Source organism: Citrus sinensis, chromosome 3 (assembly GCF_022201045.2).
Source record: "Citrus sinensis cultivar Valencia sweet orange chromosome 3, DVS_A1.0, whole genome shotgun sequence".
In the NCBI taxonomy this organism is placed as follows: Eukaryota; Viridiplantae; Streptophyta; class Magnoliopsida; order Sapindales; family Rutaceae; genus Citrus; species Citrus sinensis.
In genome coordinates, this window is record NC_068558.1 from 3,491,865 (window position 1) to 3,512,926 (window position 21,062).

Genomic DNA, 21,062 nt, shown 5'->3' on the forward strand with positions numbered 1-21,062 from the left:
ATATTTTAATATTTGTTATGTTCAGGGACAAGACAAAGTGACAAACATCAACAAACAATAGGACGCGCGGGTCCTATTTACGCTATTGCAAATGCCAGTAATTGTATTGTGTATGCTGCTGTAGCCGGGCCTGGCCTGGCATTGACCCCCACACCACATGTACAAGAAAGAAAATAAATTCTTATACCCTCTTCTTCTTCATTTCGTGGGTTTTGATTTGGATGACATTTGACAGCCAGCCACAGCCACTCTAATCATTTCTGTCTTTTAGTTTTTGACGTTTCACACGCTCACACCACACACACTACAGTCGAAGCACTTCTACTGTTCCTCCCTCTCTATTTAATTTTCAGATTTTACAATAGTATAACCAGATATGATTGTTGTGGCTTCTGCAATACCGATGCTTGCGTAATTCTTTTTTGTGTTTTTTAACTGTTGGTTCTATGAGTATTGTTTGCTGTCACCAGCTCAATTGAAAAATTATTGTTTCAGAACTTTCCTGTACACGTTATTGAGTTAATTATATACGATGAAGTAATAAAATATCTTGTCTGGTAGTCCAAAGGCCAGCTCATTATCAAATGAAGCTGCTTAGTTTCAATAACTCACATATTAATTGAGACAGATTAATTAGTAGTGTTCAAGTTCTCAAGTGGTAATGGAGCGTGTCCCAATATTTTGATCCCTAGCTGACTGTTGATTAGTAATCGTCACAACACTGAATTATTGAAAAATAATGACATTAAGGGATGTTAATTGTTGCCATCACGTTACTTGAGAGTCTCGTATTATTCATGGAGAAAATCTTTTGACATTACTCATTACAATATATTTTTTAAAAAACTAAAATTTACATATAGTATGATATTATTGAGTTGTTGTAAGAACCCATATTGACTCTAAAAATTACAATGCATCAATTAACCTTTAATATCGGTACTATACTATATTAATAGCCTAATTAAATTCAGCTATGAACCAATTAATCGAATTTAAAAAGGATTTATCTATTTGAACTTAAATTTATCTCATATAAACCAATGGAATTAAATTGGATATTTTTTTTTCTGTCAAAATCAAAATTTAATCAAGTTGAAATAGTATGATCCAAATTAATAAGGTATCAACCTAAGACATTGTCGAGTTAAGGAAAAAGGCTTATAGTGATATAATTATATGATATATTACAATACTTGTAATTGCATATTGTAACCTAGTAATCATGAAAGCCAAGAAATCTTTAAACATTTTTTCATTTAAATAGTTTTATTTAGCTGGCCACTTGAGTTTGAATCCTAAAGGAAATAGAGATTACAAAATTGATTTGAGATTTATCCATGTCTCTACATTTTTTATTTTAAAGAAATAAATCTTTGAATTTACATTTATCTTATGATTATAGCACATAGTTATACTACTATTATATGTTCTTACTTTTCATTAATTTCATCATTTGGCTCCACACACTCCATTAACTAAGCCCTTGTATGATATTAAGGTGGGCAACTGTAGGCTTTAAAGTCACTTATAACACATAATGATATTACTGTTATATGTTATCATTTTTCATTAATTTCATCATTTGGCTCCATACACTCCATTATCTAAGTCCCTATTTGATATTGAGGTTGGGCAGCTGTAGGCTTTAAGTTACAGTATTTAAGTGGCTTGGCAGTTAATTAAGTTGATTTGATCCCTTACTTATATGGCTATATTATCTTTATAATGTTTTTCAAATTTATTATTTAAAAGTCATATTCAACACACACTATCAACTTTTATTTTATAATTACAATTTTTTTCTACAATAACAATGGCTTAAAAACTGCAGGAACTAATACCAAACTAGGCTTAAGCAATATGAAACCCATTGACTAACACATTGGGAGCATACAGTTAACTGCGCAAAGTGGGATATGCTGTTAGAGAAATCACTTTATTAAAAAACAAAAAGGAAAGCCGCTGGTTTGATAAGAACTCCCCATCTTCAATTTTTTTTTCTCCCACTTTTTGGGTAAAGCAATTAACATAGACCAAATTAAACCATTTCGTTCATTTACATACTTTACCAATTTTCTGGCTATTATTTGTAATGTTTGACCATTTGATCATCATTTAGGTTATTTTTGGCAATATTTATTAAATGAGGCGCTGTATTGTTTTTTAAATAGCCAATTGAGGATAGTTTGAGAGGTAGAGGCATGATTTCTTTTTGCTTCTGATAATGCAACATACCTAACAAAATGTTCACATATCTACAAAAGAATATTTGACAAAAAATAAAGTTGTTCAATACATACCGTCAAAAGGAGCCCAAATTCATCATATCATATCTTATGAAAATACACGGTATGCATCGGTTATGGTGCCACAAATAATGCATAATGATCCCAAATCCAAAGTATATATGTTCTATGAGCTAGCTTTATACATATGTTTTTTTTCTTCTGAAAAGTATGTTGAAATTAAGATTCATGAATTGCGAAACGTCTAGATGCATTTATCACCTTACTCCATTGCTTACACTTACCTGCAGGGCCTTAATTTGAATCACGTCACATGCACATTTTGTTTATGATGATGTTTGGACATTTTATAATGAAAAGGGTTTGGTTTGTCAGATTGCCAATGATGATGGTCATGATGGTCACCATCGGTATGACGATTAAAGTAACACAAGATCATGAAATAAACAAATGCGCTTTAATTCATGGGTATATATATATATATATACACACACCATCTTTCTTGAGCAATAAATAAATAATTAATTTTTTAATAAAGAAGGGTCATACTACGATTATCATATACAAAGATAGAAACAGTACAAATCTAGCAAGATATGAAGAATAAAAGAATATATATATGGTCATAGATTGCCGAAATATAAATAAATTATAAACTGCGTAAGAGTATGGAGCCAGTTGCTGGCCCCTGCAATCTTTTGAAGATTGAGAGGGGAAGGAATCAGAATCACTCGATCGCCACTTCCCCCCACCCCACCCCACCTATCCATATAAAAATATCATGTAAGTGTGTGTTCGTTCTTCCTCTCATTTTGACTTTGATTTAATTTAAGTGATGCTCTCGTCAATAAAGTTTTGCCCCATTGCTGCCTGCAATAACATAATTAATAGCAGCAGTACCCGAGTTTTCTCTTTCTTTAATATTTTAATTATTAAAGCATTTCGTGGACTTCTTTTTCTACCATACGGCTGTGCGATTTCTGCTTTACCTTTTAAATACTCCGATCCCCTCACAAACGGCAACTGCATCAACAATTCAGCCTGCATTTTTTTTTTTTTTTTTTTTTGGGGGTTTCGTCGTTATTTTTTTTTTTATTATTTTGCCTTCATATACAGTTTTGGTATTGAGCTGGGCCTTCACATGCTGACCACCAAAGCCCAATGAAATTTGATAAAACTGGGTTGCGCTAAAGCCCAACCATCCCTGTCTCCTTTGAATGTTGCCAAATAGACCCCATGTGCACCTCAAATACACTACACCTACTTTCGCGCAAGCGAGAGAGTGATCACAGAGCATATGAGGTGTAATCAGGATGCTTGTGGGGTGATTTAGAAATACTCGTTCGCATCCACTCTGTTATTTCATCTTTGTGTACATGAACATGAATGCCGGAAGCACGGTGGTTGAAAGTGAAAGCATTTCTCATAAAAATGTAAGGCAATTTCTTTGGTCTGATATATTATGGTCAATTCATCGCTGCTTGCCGGCTTTCTCGCTTCGTCTGTTCTTCTAGTTCCAGAAGCGCGCACGCGTAGCCCACAAAGCAATTTTTTGAGATATGCTTTGGATTTTCCATAACAAAGTCAGCAATATATATACGTGGCTGTCTCCTTCACCATTGTTGAATGAGAAGCCCTTCATGAATAGACCCAAAAAAAAACACAAACAACATAGAGTAATCTTGGACTATTAATAAAATCAAAGCGTAAAAGTTCTGGACGTAGTCCACCATTTTTCCTTTTCAAGGGTAACAAAGCTGCTTATTCTGATTTAATTTGAAAAGATGGCCGAGGGTTTGGTGAGGCTCTTCATACAGAGATTAAATTCTCTGCTATTTCGTGAAACCGAAACCTTTTCTGGACTTGAACATCAAACAGAGAGGCTCATGACCATACTCAGGGAGGTCGGAGGACAGTCATCCGGACTTATATGGAGAATGAATGGTGGTGGTGCTGCTAGTAGTTGGATAAACGAGTTGACAGGTGTGATTTTTGGTGTGGATAATCTTATCGCTAAGTTTATCATACAGATGGATCAGCAAAAGGAGTCTGATAGGGCTTGCCAGACCAAGCACTTCACAAGTGAATCGCAGGCAATTGAATCACGTCTTGCCGCAAGTGTTCAAGAAATGACACAACTGACAAAATCAACTGCTGTCGGAGTTGATAAGTAAAATAACACGGAAGAGCATCACACTTCAGCACAAGCAAATCCAGCTTCAACTAGAGAGGACAAGGATAACTGGGAAAGCTCTCATGGAACTAAAGAAGGCCAGACAGAAGTCGAAAACTCAATTATCATTGGAGCAGAGAAGAATGAAAACAAGTCTCCTCAAATGGAAGAAGGTCAGACATCATCATCCCTTGCTTCTCCATCCTTAACGGAATTATACTAACTTGCCTTATTACCTTCAATACTGTTTGAAGTATTGCCGTGCCTTCCTTGAGAATTACTGGATACCTAAAGGAAGGTGAATACGATTGTTAGTAGCAGACGGCCTTTTACAAAAGAAGGCAGGGATATTAAGGGAAGATATAGCAGAAGAAAATACTAACAGTGATCAACCTGGGAATGCTCCAAGCAAACAATCAATATAGAGACCAAGCAACTACTTTGACTGTCTTTTCTCCTTATTGACGCAAGATGGAGGAAGATAATTTGATTGCTGCATGTAGCCAGTCAGATTCAAGTAACCCCCATGGTGGCCACCATGTTGCAGTATTTTCAGACATGGCAACAGCTGCACCCCTCTTAAACAATGTCCTGCCACGATCTTTGTTATTCTTGGGAGGTCAAGATCTTTCTAGTGACTGGGAAATGGCTGAATTTTGATCGGTCAAAATATTTACAGGTGATGGATCTAGGACGTACCAAGATTGTTAGATTACAACAGACATATCTTGGCTTAATGCAAACTTACATATGCAAGCTTTTGGCAAGAATTGGCAATTTAAGCGCCCTACAAACTTTCGATACCAGATGGTGTGGGGATATAACAACACTGCCTATGTAGATCCTTGACCTTGTATGATTAAGGCACATCAGGACGATCAAGAGCACATGCGTTGGTGGTGTGAAGATACCACTGGGACCAGAAAGATTGAGCAATATTCTGACCCTCACAAGCATACATGCTGGTGATGGCATTGAATGAGTCCCGAGAATCGCACAATCTACTTCATCTCAGAAGATGGGGGGTGAAGGATGCGGCAGAAGAGAATGTCGTAGAGCTGCTTGCTTCGGTTTGCACTTTGCAGAACATTCTGAGCTTGTCTTTAGAAACAAAACATACTTAACCAGGGAACGCTTATCCTCTTGCACACTTTCTCACCTCCACCTCTTCTTAGGAAGCTTCGCCTAGAAGGAATTCTACAAAAGCTACCTGATTGGATTGGTTCAATGGCAGCCTCACCAACCTTAGATTAGGTTTCTCATCTGTCTGAAAACTCAGCATTGGTAATCCAGCTCCTACCCAATTTGAAAACTTTAACTCTGTGGCTTGCTTCCAAGGCCAAACAGTTGGAGAAAGAATTCTGCAGCGTAGGTGGGTTTCACAAGCTTGAGATCCTTATCATTGCTTTCCATGTTCTGGAGGAATGGACAGAAATTGAAGAGGGAGCACTACCCAGCTTGAAGTACCTCCAATTACATAAGTGCCTGAAACTGAGGATGCTCCTGGAAGATTTGCAGTTTGTGGCCACATTGAAGCAGTTGCAAATACTGCCTTTACTTGATGAGCACAAAGAGAGGTTGAAACCTTATGGAGGAGAAGAAAATTACAAGATCAGGCACATTCCACAGGTATCATTCATACCTACGTCTGTTTTGAGAAATTTGAATAAGTTATCACCATGCAGACCCCAGGAAGAGGATACAGCAGGGTTGACGGCAGATGAAGTATGAATAATCTAAGTCAAGGAAATTTGTACCAGATTGTGGTTATTAGAGATATTTTATTTTATGTCTTGTGGGTGTGTTGAATCTATTCTCATTTCCAGTCTTTGTAATTGGTTTTGTGAACATAAATTTAGTACATCCTATATTTTGAGATTCTTGCTGGCTCAAAGGACAGAAATAATTAGATTACCAAATCTATTTTATCATGTGCCACATTACCGGTTGTATCATAACCCATGGACCATGACCAAAGGGGCACAGGAACTTAATCAAGCACAACAGTGTCATGAAAATTTGAACTTAAGAAATCGAACTGAGAATTCTTAGGTTATAGGTGGTTAACAAGTGCAAGGTATTTGTCTAAGAAAATGTATACCATCCCACATGCCAACTACACTTTTGAGTTCAAACAATTCTTGATACCAGATTAATCTATTGCTAAATGTTACATGCAGATAATACATTTTGATTTTTGTATCACTTCAATTCTTAAAAAATTGCAAAATTTTTCTTCCATCAAATGGAGTTCGCGGTAGACAAGGTACATACCAATCATATCTAGCATTTACCTTGTCAATGAAGTGGTTTGTTAAATCACTAGATAAAAGGAGAAGACATGACGAAGGCCATCAAAGTTAACAATGAATTCCTAGAAACTAGAAGTTTTAATGATCTTTTACCTTGTATGCAGCATCCAGTCCAAGGTTTGGTATGAAAGAGGATTCGAAAGGCCAATTCATCAATTCTATATTAATTGCTACTGCCGGAGACCCAGCTAACCCCAGCTTCTTTTCTGAGTCCATTATCCACTATATCATCCCTTAACTTCATCACATCATCCCACCTCCCATCTTCAGCATATGTGTTAGAAAGCATCACTTTGTATGCACCTTTCCTCGGATCATTTTCAAAGAGTTGGTGAGCAACAATTTCTGCCAAATCTGAATTCCCATAGATATGACAACATGATAATAGTGCTCCTGAGACAGCAGGGTCCACTGGCTTTGGCAAGGACCAGATGAAACTGTATGCCTCCTCCAAATTTCCAGCCAGGCCCAGGAGCTTCACCATGTAAATGTAATGTTCAGTTTTTGCTTGGATGCCATATTCTTCTGTCATCCTCGTGAATATTTCACGGCCATCATTAACAAGGCCACCATGGCAGCATGCACAAAGAAGAGCAGAGAAAGTAGATTCATCAGGATTTAATCCTTTCTCTATTATATCCCGAAAAAATTCAAATGCTTGGTATGTAAATCCATGCAAACCAAGACCCAAAATTACTGAATTGTAAGTGATGATATTCCTTTCTGACATAGTCTCAAAGACTTGAATACCCAAGCCCAAATATCCACATTTTGAATACATGTCTACAAGAGCAGAAGAAACCATGACGCTCAATTCAAAACCATGTTGAATAACATAACCATGTATTACAGCACCAGGCCATACATTTGCTGATTTAGCAGCAGCCGCCAGCACACTGGCAATCAAAACAGGATCAGCCTTCTTACCTTGCATGTTCAGTTTCCTGAAATAGTACAATGCCTTTCCATAATCCCCTTGCTGAGAATACCCAGTAATCAAAGCCGACCATGTAACTAAATCAGGATGAAACAAACTATTAAAAACATGATAAGCAGAATTCATGCAGTTGCATCTAGCATACATGCTAACCAGTACACTACTCACATAATCATATGAATCAAAACTACTTTTTAAACAAAACCCATGAATTCCTTGGCCTACACTCAACAAACTCGGTTCCCATAAACCTGATATTAACCCAACCAAAGTATACTCATCAGGGGTCTTCCCTAGACGAAGCATCCAATCAAAAAGCTGCAAGCTTTTATCCCAAAATCCGCAATGTGCAAAACCAGAAATCATAGAATTACACAACACCAAATCCGGGTCAGAAACTCCATCAAAGACCTTGATTGCCTCGTCAATGAGGGACAATTTTGAATAAGCAGTAACAAGTGCACTACTAGTGATAGAATCCCGTCCTAATCCAGAAACTATTGCTCCTCCATGGACAAATCTGAGCCCAGGTAAATCAGAATTCTCAGAGCACGCGCGGGTGATACAGGCATACGTGAAGTTATCGGGCTTTAGTTGAGTTCTGAGTAGGTTTTTGAATAGGGATTTTGCATCATTAAATCTGTGGGCCAGCGCGTAAGCGCGAATAATGGAGTTCCAAAGGAAGACGCTTCGTTGAGGAGTTTTGTCGAACAGGATACGAGCGGAGGGGAGAACATTGTTGAGGGCATATAACCTTACGAGTTTTGTTGCGTAGAAGGGATCGCGTAAAAGGCTTGCTTTGGCGACTAAAGCATGCAGTTCTTTGGTTCTTGATAGGCTTTGATGAGACTTGGAAAGCTCCAGGACAAGGAAGTGAAGATTAAAGAACATCAAGACCTACAGCCGTGTTAAAAAAGACATGGGCAACGTCGAACCTGAAATTAAAATATGTTTGCGCATTGTGTTGGCCAAAAAAAATTAATAAAATGAAGTTATACAAAAGTTGGCTAGCGAAGGAAGAGTGTGTGAAATAAAATCAACAATGATCAATGCAATTCAACCTGATACATTTTATTTATATTTAGATCTTTGACCTGTGAAGGCCAATACACATAAGCGTCTAGCGACGAGTAACGTTGAAAGTTGATGCATACTACAACTACCTCTTGATTAGGCTTATTAATTGGTGGCAGCAATACGTAGTATTAAAAAGTTAACTTGTTGCTTAACTTAATTAATTAATTAATTATATATATATATATATATATAACCAGCATAGCAGAAACGAACAAACAAAAATTACAACAGATGATGAACCATATGTCTAATGGAGGTTCGTCAATCCAAAATAGGAGGCATTGTCTCAGGGAAACACAAGTTTTCTGGGTACAAATGAGTTGTGATCTCTGATTCCACAATGAGAGGCAGGTATAAAGCCAGCTTCGTTGGGGTAAGCTAATAGTCAAGACTGCCATTGCTTCTCCAACCCACTATTTCTCTTCTCATCCGTATCTCATGCCGAGGTGCGAGCGGAGTAAAAGCCAGAATTCAAATATGGCAACAAATTACTACGACTAACATAACAATACGGATTGCAAGTAGCTAGCAAGTAGAAACATGAACAGATACGGTGGGAACTAATAATATACTTACACTACTTTCCACGTGGGTATAAAGAAGAGTTGCAAACATACATACATATATAGATTAGAATTAGATAGATCATCGTCAAGCTTCATATTATTGGAGGAGGAGAAGGTGACGCTTGTGAATTTCGTCGATTTCCGGTCGGCGATGGTGGAAACCGTGGAATGGATCTTAGATTCCTGAAAGCCGCATTTCCTTTGCCATAAATGACCATATTATTTTCACATTCCAAACCGCCTTCTTTTCCTGGAAATGCTTTCCTTGAGCTACTTCCCCTGTTGAGAACAACATTTGACACACTCTTCTCGCCAAAGCCACCACCTTCCATGCATAAAAAGATCGATCACAGCCAAATTAGTCATTTAATGAACATAATTAACTTGAGCCCGAAAGACACAATTATACACACACACATGCAGAATAAGTAAAAAGCATCCGTTATCAACACCATGTTTCACTAGCAGGCCTTAACTCGGCTAATTCAGTGGCCCTAATGGATATTAAGAACAACAAATGCGATGATTACCATCAGCAAGCGATGCCCAAGTGTCCGCAACAAGAAATACCACCACTATTGCCGTGGCCAACTTTGCCGGAAAACTACTCATCATAAAGATTAAAGTTGAACAATCCAATTATTCTCTATTTATGCTATGCTATTTTACTCGATATGTGTTCGCATGCCAATTAACTCAATCTGCGTTCACATCCAAATTAATATGTTGTAGTGGTGGTTAGGCAGACGACTTACGCACATGAATAAAAAATATATAGTTAGGTTCGAATTTCCAAAAGTTGACTCTGATTTTCAACACGGATTAATTGTACACTCCACATCACCAGCTCAGCTATCAAGTATGAACGATGGTACAGCGTGGAGCGGTACCATGAACTAAAAGAATGACTAAATTATAAGTACAAAGTTCCAAGTTTTATCCACCTGCTCCAACATAATATTCCATGCCTCCTGTTGACTCAAGCTCATGAAACTCAAATAACAATAATTCATTATTACTTGTCTCGGTGCCGGAGGTGTTAAATGACTTAATTATCCACCATTAATGTGCTAGTTTATCAATGAGTGACATGACGAATGATACATCAATTGGAGCACAAGTATCCCAATTCTGCATGTTGAATATGCTATTTGTATATTGCAATTGGCACAGCCAAGCGTAATAATCTAATGTCAACTTTGCTTGCAAGATAAACTACGACTAATAAACCAGTTGTTGACCGTTTCGGGGAGTCAAAAACCTCATGCCAAGAATGGGAACCAGCAATTGAGGGTCCCTCCCTGTTTATTTGAAACACATCAGTCCCAAATGAAGAATGTAGTAATGTCAAAATTTTCTGCATCTTTATCAAAATAAGATCAACACAAACAAGAACGGACCCATGCCATACGAAGCCGCTAAAGGCATACCTTTCCCCACTCATCTCAGGCAATTCACCCATGACATGAAATCAGGCAATTCACCCGAGACGTGAAATCAATTGAGCTATCACCCTTCCTATTCCCAAAATTCAAAACAAAAAGCCTGTATACCAGTGTGTCTAGCTACGTCTAACATTTTGCCATACCTATATGCATATGCATCGAGGTACAGGTAACATTGTGGCATACTCATTATTTGTTTAACTGCAATAAATTTATTGGGGTTTTATTAACATTTCTCACTCTGAATCCCCTCCTTTTACTCTCACACAGGGTCCCCAAGTAAAAGCCTCAAAGGCAAACTCAGTTGACAAATATCCCCTTACATACTCAGAAATTGCATACACCAACTGGGAAGCCAGAATTGCGCCAACAAATTGAAAAACATGCGGTATGCATATGCACAATATTTTGTTAATCGAGTAGAAACCAGCAAGTTGAAACATGAACAAATACACTGGCAGCGACAGCCATAGACCAGTCACAAACATAGGTAACTTTCATATGTGGAGGAGGTGCAGGTGAACTGTACAAAGTACGAACTTCATTGATTTTTTATGGGTGCTCGTGGAGACCCTGGAATGGATCTTAAAACATGGAAGGGCAAATTTTCCTTACCAGCATTGACCAGATTTTCAGATCCAAAGCTGCCTTCTTTTCTTGGGAATGTCTTCCTTGAGCTACTTTCACAGCCAAAAAAATCATGTGGCAAACTCTTCCATCCAACTCCACCTTCCAGGCAAAAAGAAGATCATAGCAAGTGAGAAATTGGAGTATGGACAAAAGGTCAAGCCCAAAAGACCTGTGACACAAAAGAGCAGAAAAGAATAAGCATTGTAAACACCATATTTTCAAATGATGATGAAATGCTGATCAAGGGAGTCAGGTGAAAAACAATTATGGCTTATTTCACACAACAGACTTAATTGGCTAATCAAGTTCCACGGCGGTAGTGGATATTGAGAAATACCATCATTTGGTAGTGCAGAAGTATCCACAACAAGAAATACCACCAATATTGTGGTTGCCAATTTTACCAGAAAACCACTCATTATAGAGGAAGCGAGATTTATGGGCACTGAAATAAGATAGGTAATTGCCGGTTGATCTTTGTTTTGAACAATAGGCACTAAAATAATCAGAAAGCAAGATTCAAAGATTCTATTCTTAAGCTATGCCAACTTGTTTTAATATTTATGTTAATATGTTGTATAAAGTAGTTAGGATTTTAAATAAACATTTGTAATCAGGTTTAAATTTCAAAAGTTGACCCGATTTTGAGGTCACAAATTGAACTCTACATCTCCAGCTCTGAACGAAGCTACAGAAGTCACTTTTGGAGAGGTGCTGTCATTGTGCCAGCTTATGACAGCAGGACCCATCTTCGGCTAGCTGTTGTGCAAGTGTGAAGGAGGAACAATGACTTGTGCGGTTTCCTAAAGATGAGGTTCAGCATGAAATGAGAACTTTAATCTAAATTAACAACTGAATATTAAGGGGTAAGTAGGCTGATAATTTCAGAAAGTTCTAAGTTTTTTATCTGTTTGAGCCAATATTCTGAGGCTGTAGTATAGGATATGTTGAACTATTTGATGACTCAAGCTTTTGAAATATTTGCCTACCAATAAATATTGAATATACTATATGCACATAGACATTTGTACTGAGAACAAAAATCTAATGTCAACTACTCTTCATTATGCCACAAGATAAATGTTACGACTGACTAAGGATAAGGAGTTAACTATGACTAACAAACCAGTAAGCAACAATTTATCAAGGAAACAAAAACCTCGTGCCAAAGGATGGGAACTGGCAATTGTCCCCATGAACCGAGGGTCCCTGTTCAACACACCAGTCCGAAATGCCCTAAAAACAGTCCAAAATGAAGAATCTAAGGACTCAGTTCTCTACATCTTGAGCAAAAGTTAAACAATGGTTCCATTTCTATTTATAAACTTTGAGGCATTGGTTGCATCACAAAATGATACTAGACCAAGATGTTCATATTTGCAAGATTAAAATTAGAATCTAGCTTTGCACAATAACACGTGCATTAGATAGAAAGCAAAGACCAAATTCAAGACAGGCAAAATAAACCAGCCATGAGAACCATATGCATGTCAATCCAATTCACACAGGCATTGACACAAATATGATAAGAGCAATGAAAGAAGGCAATAAGCCCATACCAGACTAGCCGCTATACGGCACCCACATATCAACGTAAAATTTCAAAGACCGTGGTAAAGCCCTTTTCCAGTCGTCAAGATCAGGCAATTCACCAGTGAGAGCAATTAAGCTATCATCTTTTCTGTTCCCAAGACTCAAAACATAAAGCTTTTTACCAAAAACCTTATGCATGGCCTTCAATGTTGCCTCCATAACAACCTTCCCATCTCTTCTAGAATCTTCTGCCTCCACACAGCTGCCTCCTACGTTAACCATAATCCTCCCACCTTTTCTCAAACACTGTCTCAGCTTCTCCCAGGTGTTAGGATCTTCAAGTTCAGACAACAAACTGCCTTTACTGAATAAATCAACTAAAATGCCGGAAAACCCATCTTTTAAGCTAGCTTTCAAAGCATTACCTACGTAAACGAAAAGCCTATCTGGGTAACTTTTCTCGAGTTTTTCAAGTGCAAAAAATTCTCTTGCAACTTTTATAACAGATGGATCGAGCTCCCATCCATGAATCACAGCTTCAGGGTACAAATCTAGTATCAAACGGGCGGCGGAGCCTGCACCAAAGCCGAGGATTCCTATTGGCCCAGGTGGCAGAATGGGAGGCAGAGTGGCGAAAACGTCGAAGTAGGTATTTGTGAGCGACCTGAAGAGGTATGAAATGCTGTGGATGTTTCCGGGGCCGTCTAGAAGGAGGAGTCTAGCGCCGGCGAAAGGGTGGTCGACTTTTCTGGAAACTTCTAGAACGCGGATGTAGTTGTATCTGGACCTGAATTTGGCGATAATTCTGACGTCGTCGGCAGGAACGCCGTCGTCTTGGGTCTTGGTTTGGTGAGTGGGTTGAGATTTGGGTGGCGACAGTCGGAAATTGAAGGGCTTCGGTGTGGTGCGGTGGAAAGGAAGGCGGGAGATTTGAATTGGGTAAGGGACTAACGGTTGGATTGGGATTTGGATTTGATGGGGAATCATTATGTTTCCGCTCTCCGCTCTGCAGAAATAAAAATTATGAAATGAAATTCCGTTGCTGCTTTTAATAAATGTAATTTTTGAAAAGAGCAGCCTGCTAAGTGCTAGCTACGGTACACTAAAGGCCAACTGGCCAAGGGACATTCAATAAGGATTTTGTGCTTCTTTGCTGCCTCCAAGAGACTATGTCATCAGCCATAGGGGTGATTAAAATTCAATCTGATCTGTTTAATTTGTCTAATTTATAAAAATTTAATTCGTATAAATTTGATCCATGAATCTGTGGATTGGATATGAATTAAAATTTTAAAAATTCACAATCGATGGATTGGATATGGATTTACTTCTATAATAAAAATCTGTGAATTCGCAAAATATATATATATAGTTAAAAATTTATTAGAAATTTAATTAAAGAATATTATAAATGTGACATTACATAGTTACATAAGCACTATAACATATCTTAATCATTACCCAATAATAATATTAAATAAAAAATAATTAAATAATCAAATATACAAATATAACTTGTAAAAATTATAAAATAAAATAAAAGTAAAGTCACACGCATTGGCAAAAGTAAAGTAATATAATGTCAAGTTACCAACAATTTGTAAAGTCACCCAAAAGCAAAGTAACGTAACGTCAAGTCACCAATAATTTGCAAACAAAAAACCCTAAGTTTTCCCGCCGTCACACGCACTAGCAACACCCAATACTGGTTCGATACACTCTCGACACCGTTTTGAAGAACGTTGGCCGCGTGATTCCAGCGAGAGCAAGCCATCTTCTTCCCTGAGTCCATCGAGCCAATTTTACAATCACTGGTTCCAGCCAAACAATTGCACTATCACAACCTTCAATATCGCCACCCGCACTTCCCCTGGTTCCCATCGTTAACGGCTCCGTAATTACCACTTTTCGACAAGTGCAATAGCTCTGGTGAAATATCAGACTGTGTTTGATTTCAGAAATTTCACCATTTCAATTAATCATGGCTTTATTTGAACAACTAATTTCGGTGTTATGTTAATGTATTATTGTAACTTTATTTGAATAATTAATTTTAGTGTATTATATTTTAAAACTTTAAACGTATTATTGTAGCTTTATTTGAACAATTAATCTCAATGTACTATATTTTGAAACTTTGAATGTATTATTTTAGTTTTATTTAAACAAATAATTTGTTTAAATTTTATTCAATTTTAAATTTAATTGGTAGTAAAATTATTTTTATATTAATTTTTTTTAATTTCATTTGTTCATGGATTGGAGAGAACTAAAAATTTTTAATTCGGAAACTAATGCGTAAAATGGTGAATTGGATATGGATTAAGTTAAATTCGCATCCGATCTGCAGACGTATGGATTGGATATGGATTGAGTCAAATCCGCATCCGATCCGCAGATGTATGGATTTGATTTGAATTGAGTTTAATCAATTCGTGGATTAAATTGAATTAAAAAATTATAATTCGCAAAATTATGGATCGGATATGGATTGATGTCTAATCTATAAAATCCGATCCACGAACACCCCTAAATTCAGCCCAATAATAATGAAATATAGCAGCAGCACCCCCCGTGCGAAAGCATTTAAGAATCACAAGTAGAACAAAATTCGACCTAAGTATCACCTATATGAATGTTTTTTCTGCACAGTTTTTTCTTACAGTTTTGGTACCCTGTTTGCATTTTGGATGCACCTAACACACTTAAAAGTTTAAAGTTTAAACAAAAAGGGGCATTTTTACCCCATTTGCATTGCCTATTCTAATGCCCATCAAAAGGATCTAACAAGAAATCCCTACTGGAAAAATATACTGGCTTAAAAGAGTTAGTTCCCAGATAAGAGGAGGTCTCATGTCTACATGCAAATTGGAAGCTACAATACAAAGTTCCATTAATGTCTAGGTGATGGATGCCCATCTGATTTCTCTTCATCCATGTCATCTGCACCATCCCTGTAACAAGAAAATAGCACACAAAAACACTTACATCTCAGTACAAAAGTTGCACAATAAGTAAAACCCAAGAACTTTCTTACCCAACTTCTCAAATAATCCCATTACGGACAGAAAGTATAAAGTTCTATCATCAAATATTCAAATTTACTACTATTTTTTTAAAAATAAAGTTTTATCATCAAATATTCAAATTTACTACTATTTTTTTTTTTTAACTCTTAAAGGGAAAGAAGTGTGCACTTGCCTCATCATGTGATCATCAAAATTTGTCATGTGTGGAGGTCTATCATCTTCATCATGGTCTGACTCATAATCCTCACCATTCCAGATGCGAGGTTTTGGTCTTCGCTCCATGTCCTCTTCCGGCTACATCCAATCATAATCACATATGACCAAAACAAAAAGAGATATAATCAAGGGAAAAAAATGCAATACCAAACTAAATAATAATGTAAATTTGGCACTGGCTACTAACCTCTTCGGGAACTTGGGTAGTGGCTGGTGTTGTCTGAAAAGGTACACTGGGGGCATGAATTAGTCCCGACAGTTGCTCAAGTAGTGTGTTCCTGGAAAAAATATATTTGTCACAAAAAGTCTCAGACAACAATGGTCCATGAAAATAAAGCAAATTTGAGCCCAGGAGATGGAAGGACGGATTGAGCAACTAGTGCATACTTTTAAAAGATATTAACTGCAGATTATGGTCAGAATTGGCCAAATCATAGAATGATCACCAGGGTTTAGGATCTACCTATCAGTAACTCCTCTCATGGAATTGGATGACCAGCAAATTAATAGATTAGCAAATAAGTAGAAAATATATGTGACCTAATGACTAGTCAAAGAATAACCATTTGGATTTAACAAATACAAATCCCAAAGTCCATGGAGTTGGAAAAACCCCACAAGTAAACTGACAAAATAGAATGATCAAATGACAGTCTCCCAAACAAAAACTACAAGATCAGCCTTTCAGACAAGGTTCTCCAATCCACTCAAACAAACTTATGCCTAAAAGATAAAGCAGGCAGCCAGCTGCAAAGGACAACCTTTTGCCTCCCGCATCTGAGAATAAAGATGTATCATACAATAGATAATTAAAAACAACTCAACTAGCATTGATCATAATTTTTCAAAAGTGAAGAAATATCTTAACTGTTTAAAATCAGTTGAATAAAGGTAGAATATAGTCAACTAGTCCATTCCCTGATAATTACCCTTTCTTGGATCATCATCAGTATACATAAAATTCATTAAGTAGCACTAACGACATTTCAAACAAATGCATAAGAATTTAATATGAAAATGCAGCTTTGAAAATGAAAGCAAATTAAATGGGGAAGTAAACAATTAGAATACCTTATCTTCTCCATATCTTTGTGTGCGTTTAGGTTCTCCATGTTGCATGGTTCAACATGAAGAGTATAATCTGGTCCAAAGTACTCATAGTATTCATTGTAAGGCAATTTATTATCAGGTTCTACTCCAACTGCGACAGCTGTCTGCAATAACAGAAATAAACTTATCATGATTTTTTTCATTCTTTACCAATAAAAACGCTCAAGAACTTTTAGAAGATTGAGAGGGAAGATACCTCGTAGCACCAACAACGAGCAACATTCCGGATGGTATATCCTCCACCACCCAGAACCATCAAAGGAACATTGAAGGATCTAAGAAAGTGAAGGCAATCTGCATGGCCTTTAACCGACAAGTTAAAGCAGCCCAACCTATCACCAGACAACGAGTCAGCTCCGCATTGGAGAACAACTGCATCAGGCTGATACACTTCCATGACTTTTTGGATGATGGGCCGAAAAAGGCCACGGAAGCTTTCATCATCTAAGCCATCATTCAGGGGTACATTCAGGGCATAGTACTTCCCCTGCCCAGCCCCAACATCCCTGATATGCCCTGTCCCAGGAAAGAAATCCCCAAATTTATGGAAAGACACAGTCATGACTCTGTCAGTGGTATAAAATGCCTCCTCAACGCCATCTCCGTGGTGAACATCAATATCAACATACAAAACACGCTGCCAAATGACATAGAAACAAAATCCTCAGAAAAATCATACAGTAATTCCAAGATGAGAAAAAGCAAAACAAAGGCTTCATTTAAAAATCGTAATTTGTCGTCTAATAAGTAAGATCTGATTACACATTCCAAAGATCCTATTACATTAGGACCCAAACCTCCAACCTTCAAAAAGAAGAGAAGTACCACCAGATCACAAATTCCGGTGGGAAATTCTAAAACAAATTTCCAAAATAAGATATGAGATGATGCAATCACTCATGGGATGTGACAGAGCATTAAGGATTTGCATTTTGCAATATATGCAACCGCAAAACTGAATCAAATATTATATCAATTAATGGCCAATATTTATGCAATCCTAACTCAGCAAAAGATGCTAAAATAATTTAAAATTGAGAGAAAAGTAGACCTGTGAAGACAAAAGTAAATTTTTATACATCAAAATGTAGTAGGTATGCATAGAATCACCATCAAACAGTTAGTCTCTTCCACGCAAAACAATCATCTTAGAACCAACCTCGTTGCATAAGTTAATTTCAACAGAAATCAAACTCATCAGCAGCTGTAGCTTACAATCATTACTAACATATGAAACATTGACTTACAAATCTAACAGCATCAAATTCAAATGCAGTAACAAGACACCAACTTAGCTCAGCAGTTAATAAGTAAATCAAACAGATAGATAGATAGATAAAGAAACACCAAATCCATGTAGTCAATAAAGAAGAAATCATCTTTCAATAAGTTAACAGGGAAGGTTGAAGAAGAATAAAATACCCTGTGAACTTTAAGCAACTCGAGAATGCCAAGGACAATATCATTGACATAACAAAACCCAGAAGCTTCACTCTTCTTAGCATGGTGGAGGCCACCAGCCCAATTCACGGCAATATCGGCATCACCTCTGTTCAACTTAACAGCAGCACCAATGGAGCCGCCAGCAGAGGCCTGGCAGAAACCAAAAAGCCCATCAAACACGGGACAGTCCTCCCCGACATTGAAGCGTTTCAAGTGCCTCGAAAACGAGGGGTCGCCCGACGACTCGGGGGACACGGAGGCGAGGAACTCGACGTACTCGTCGGTGTGGAACCTGCGGATGTCAGAGGGCCCCGCCGGGAATGGACGGTTGACTTCCATCCGACGGTGGAGACCGTAGTGGACGATGAGATTGTGGGCCATGCGGATTCTGTGGGGCTTCATTGGATGACCTTGTCCGTAGTAATAATCGCCGATTGTTGGTTCGTAGAAGTAACTCACTCGCCGCTTCTTTCCATCGGGACCTGATACAAGCGACGCGCCCTCCGTTGGCTCCTCCATCTTGCTCAACTGCGACTTCTCCCTCTTATGCCTTTTTTTTTTTCCCCCCCGTTCCCTCTTTTTGCAGAAATCTAAACACTGAATCCTATTTCTCCCTATATATAATGTTGGTTTTAATGTGAGCTGGTTTTCTTTAATTTTTAAAAAATTACTACAGTAGTTCAAAATTCCAATGGGTTGAAGAACCTCGTATGTTTATTTATAAGATTAGGAATCAAAATCTAGAACGGAAAAGATTGATAGTGTTCACGTGTTAAAAATAAAAGGGTGAATACATCATATATATATTTTTTTATTTAAGGAATGAGAACTTAATTTTTATGGGAGTTGAGAAATAAGTTGTATTTTTTTTTAACTCTCCATTTTACGAATTTTTATAATTTCTAAATTAATCACTTTTATATTTTGGTTTTTATTGAAGTTTTGTTATATTTATAAGGCAAAATAAGTGCTTCATTATTTATTATTAGTAACAATAGTAATAATATTATTATTATTAAAATTTATTAGTTTTATTATTATTAATTAATTAATTAATTTGAATAATAATATTTACAATTATTGTAATAAATAATGACAATATTCCACTAAGATAATTTTAATAATTTAAAATAATTTATTTCGATTTTAAAATAAAATAAATACATTAATAATAAATAATTTATTCTAATTCTCATTCTCAATTACAATTTCAACACACAGTAATTCGTTATTAATAATGGCAGCATAAATGTACATTGATTTACGAATGGAATGTAGAATAATTCATGCATATTATAACAACAGTACGTCAAAATCCAATGTAGATTGCGGCCAGGTCTTTGCATAAACCTGGACCAGTGCCTCCACCAGGCTTCCTCTAGAGTGACAAACGATTCACAGAAGACGAGACGAGAGAGGGAGGCGACTCCAAAGTAAGACTTAAGGAAGATGATAATCGCAGTTCGTTGCTTCGCTTGCGGCAAGCTCATTGGAAACAAATGGGACACCTATCTTGACCTTCTTCTTCAGGCTGATTATCATGAAAGGAGATGCACTTGATGCCTTGTGGTTGGTCCGCTATTGCTGTTAGGCGAATGCTCATGACTCACGTTGACCTCATTGAAAAGCTAGCTTCTTAACTACAACACTTTGGATATGTCTGACACCAGCTGAGGAAGCCCATGGATTGACCTGAAGTTGGTTTTGTTCGTATTGCCTGTTGCATCTGCAAGTCAACTTCCATATTGTAATGTCTATGTGAGCATTTGCCGTTATGTTTAGTAGTATCAAACGCATCAAAGACTTTTAACTCTTTCTCAAGTCATAGATAGTTTGGTTTGTGTGCCATGGTTTGTTATATGTGATGAACCTAAATTGGCAGCTGCATTCAAGTGCTTGAGATTGTTTTAGTTGTTTGAAAAAAAAAAAAAAATCCAACGTAGATCACAAGATTTTCGAATATTATTAATTAATTTAAATGTACAATTTCAGTCACGAATTGGAAATTATAAGAACCAAATTTTGTTAGTTGCCATTTAAAAAAAAAAAAAAAAAGTTGTTAGTTGAAACATTTCTATCGTTGAGTGACTCTCACCTTACTTCTTCAACATTATTAGAAGTGCGATTGGATAATTTCGGAGTCAGATCAGATTTAGATGAATTTGATTAAATTTTGGATACTTTGGAAGGAAAAAATCCATCCGATTCTAATCTAAAGTAGTTCGGATTAAATTAATATTTCAGACAAGTTTGAATTTGAATCGGTTCAAATTGAATTTGGATTTGAGACCTTTTTGACAATATTTTTTTTAAAAAAATCATGAAATCTATAATTATTGAAA

General features: G+C 36.9%; 3 protein-coding genes and 1 pseudogene across 13 annotated transcripts; 1 reads left to right on the top strand and 3 right to left on the bottom strand.

Moving 5' to 3' along the window:
* Positions 1-3,316: 3,316 nt before the first annotated feature.
* On the bottom strand, positions 3,317-9,073 carry LOC102615029 (putative pentatricopeptide repeat-containing protein At1g64310). 3 transcript variants are annotated; one of them, XM_052437165.1, is made up of 4 exons: positions 7,662-9,073; positions 6,828-7,517; positions 4,806-6,007; positions 3,317-4,710 (listed from the first exon to the last, which is right to left on the bottom strand). In XM_052437165.1, exons 1-2 carry the CDS (start codon positions 8,560-8,562, stop codon positions 6,898-6,900), a joined length of 1,521 nt encoding a protein of 506 aa, XP_052293125.1. In that variant the 5' UTR covers positions 8,563-9,073; the 3' UTR covers positions 3,317-4,710; positions 4,806-6,007; positions 6,828-6,897. The 3 variants fall into 3 exon arrangements, with proteins under 3 accessions (XP_052293125.1, XP_015385326.2, XP_024954302.2); XM_015529840.3 differs by having other exon boundaries at positions 4,816-6,007; positions 6,828-9,073; XM_025098534.2 differs by having other exon boundaries at positions 6,828-9,073.
* Positions 9,074-9,261: 188 nt separating this feature from the next.
* LOC102615720 (uncharacterized) lies at positions 9,262-14,031 on the bottom strand. 9 transcript variants are annotated; one of them, XR_008053147.1, is made up of 4 exons: positions 12,949-14,031; positions 11,375-11,436; positions 9,845-10,615; positions 9,262-9,639 (listed from the first exon to the last, which is right to left on the bottom strand). XR_008053147.1 is itself a non-coding variant. In XM_006476800.4 (2 exons), the coding sequence occupies exon 1, from the start codon at positions 13,907-13,909 to the stop codon at positions 12,953-12,955; it is 957 nt and encodes a 318-aa protein (XP_006476863.2). In that variant the 5' UTR covers positions 13,910-14,031; the 3' UTR covers positions 9,262-9,639; positions 12,949-12,952. The 9 variants fall into 9 exon arrangements, 4 of the variants coding, with proteins under 4 accessions (XP_006476863.2, XP_024954303.2, XP_052293127.1 ...); XR_008053146.1 differs by having other exon boundaries at positions 11,375-11,488; XR_008053145.1 differs by having other exon boundaries at positions 11,375-11,558; positions 12,949-14,030.
* Positions 14,032-15,522: 1,491 nt separating this feature from the next.
* Positions 15,523-19,471, bottom strand: LOC102617679 (histone deacetylase 6). Its single transcript, XM_006476802.4, has 6 exons — positions 18,700-19,471; positions 17,474-17,914; positions 17,239-17,381; positions 16,355-16,445; positions 16,124-16,245; positions 15,523-15,876 (listed from the first exon to the last, which is right to left on the bottom strand). The coding sequence occupies exons 1-6, from the start codon at positions 19,237-19,239 to the stop codon at positions 15,816-15,818; spliced, it is 1,398 nt and encodes a 465-aa protein (XP_006476865.2). The 5' UTR covers positions 19,240-19,471; the 3' UTR covers positions 15,523-15,815.
* A 496-nt stretch (positions 19,472-19,967) lies between these two features.
* On the top strand, positions 19,968-20,477 carry LOC127901403 (DNA-directed RNA polymerases II, IV and V subunit 10-like; annotated as a pseudogene).
* The last annotated feature ends 585 nt before the right edge of the window (positions 20,478-21,062 follow it).

What these genes read in the sequence shown, in the direction of transcription:
- LOC102617679 (XM_006476802.4), bottom strand. Translation starts at nt 19,239, where the DNA reads ATGGAGGAGCCAACGGAGGGCGCGTCGCTTGTATCAGGTCCCGATGGA. An exon ending in AAAGATATGGAGAAGATAAG is followed by an intron (nt 16,446 to 17,238) that starts GTATTCTAATTG and finishes TATTTTTTCCAG; the next exon opens with GAACACACTACTTGAGCAAC. An exon ending in TTTGATGATCACATGATGAG is followed by an intron (nt 15,877 to 16,123) that starts GCAAGTGCACAC and finishes TTCTTGTTACAG; the next exon opens with GGATGGTGCAGATGACATGG.
- LOC102615029 (XM_015529840.3), bottom strand. Translation starts at nt 8,562, where the DNA reads ATGTTCTTTAATCTTCACTTCCTTGTCCTGGAGCTTTCCAAGTCTCAT.
- LOC102615720 (XM_006476800.4), bottom strand. Translation starts at nt 13,909, where the DNA reads ATGATTCCCCATCAAATCCAAATCCCAATCCAACCGTTAGTCCCTTAC.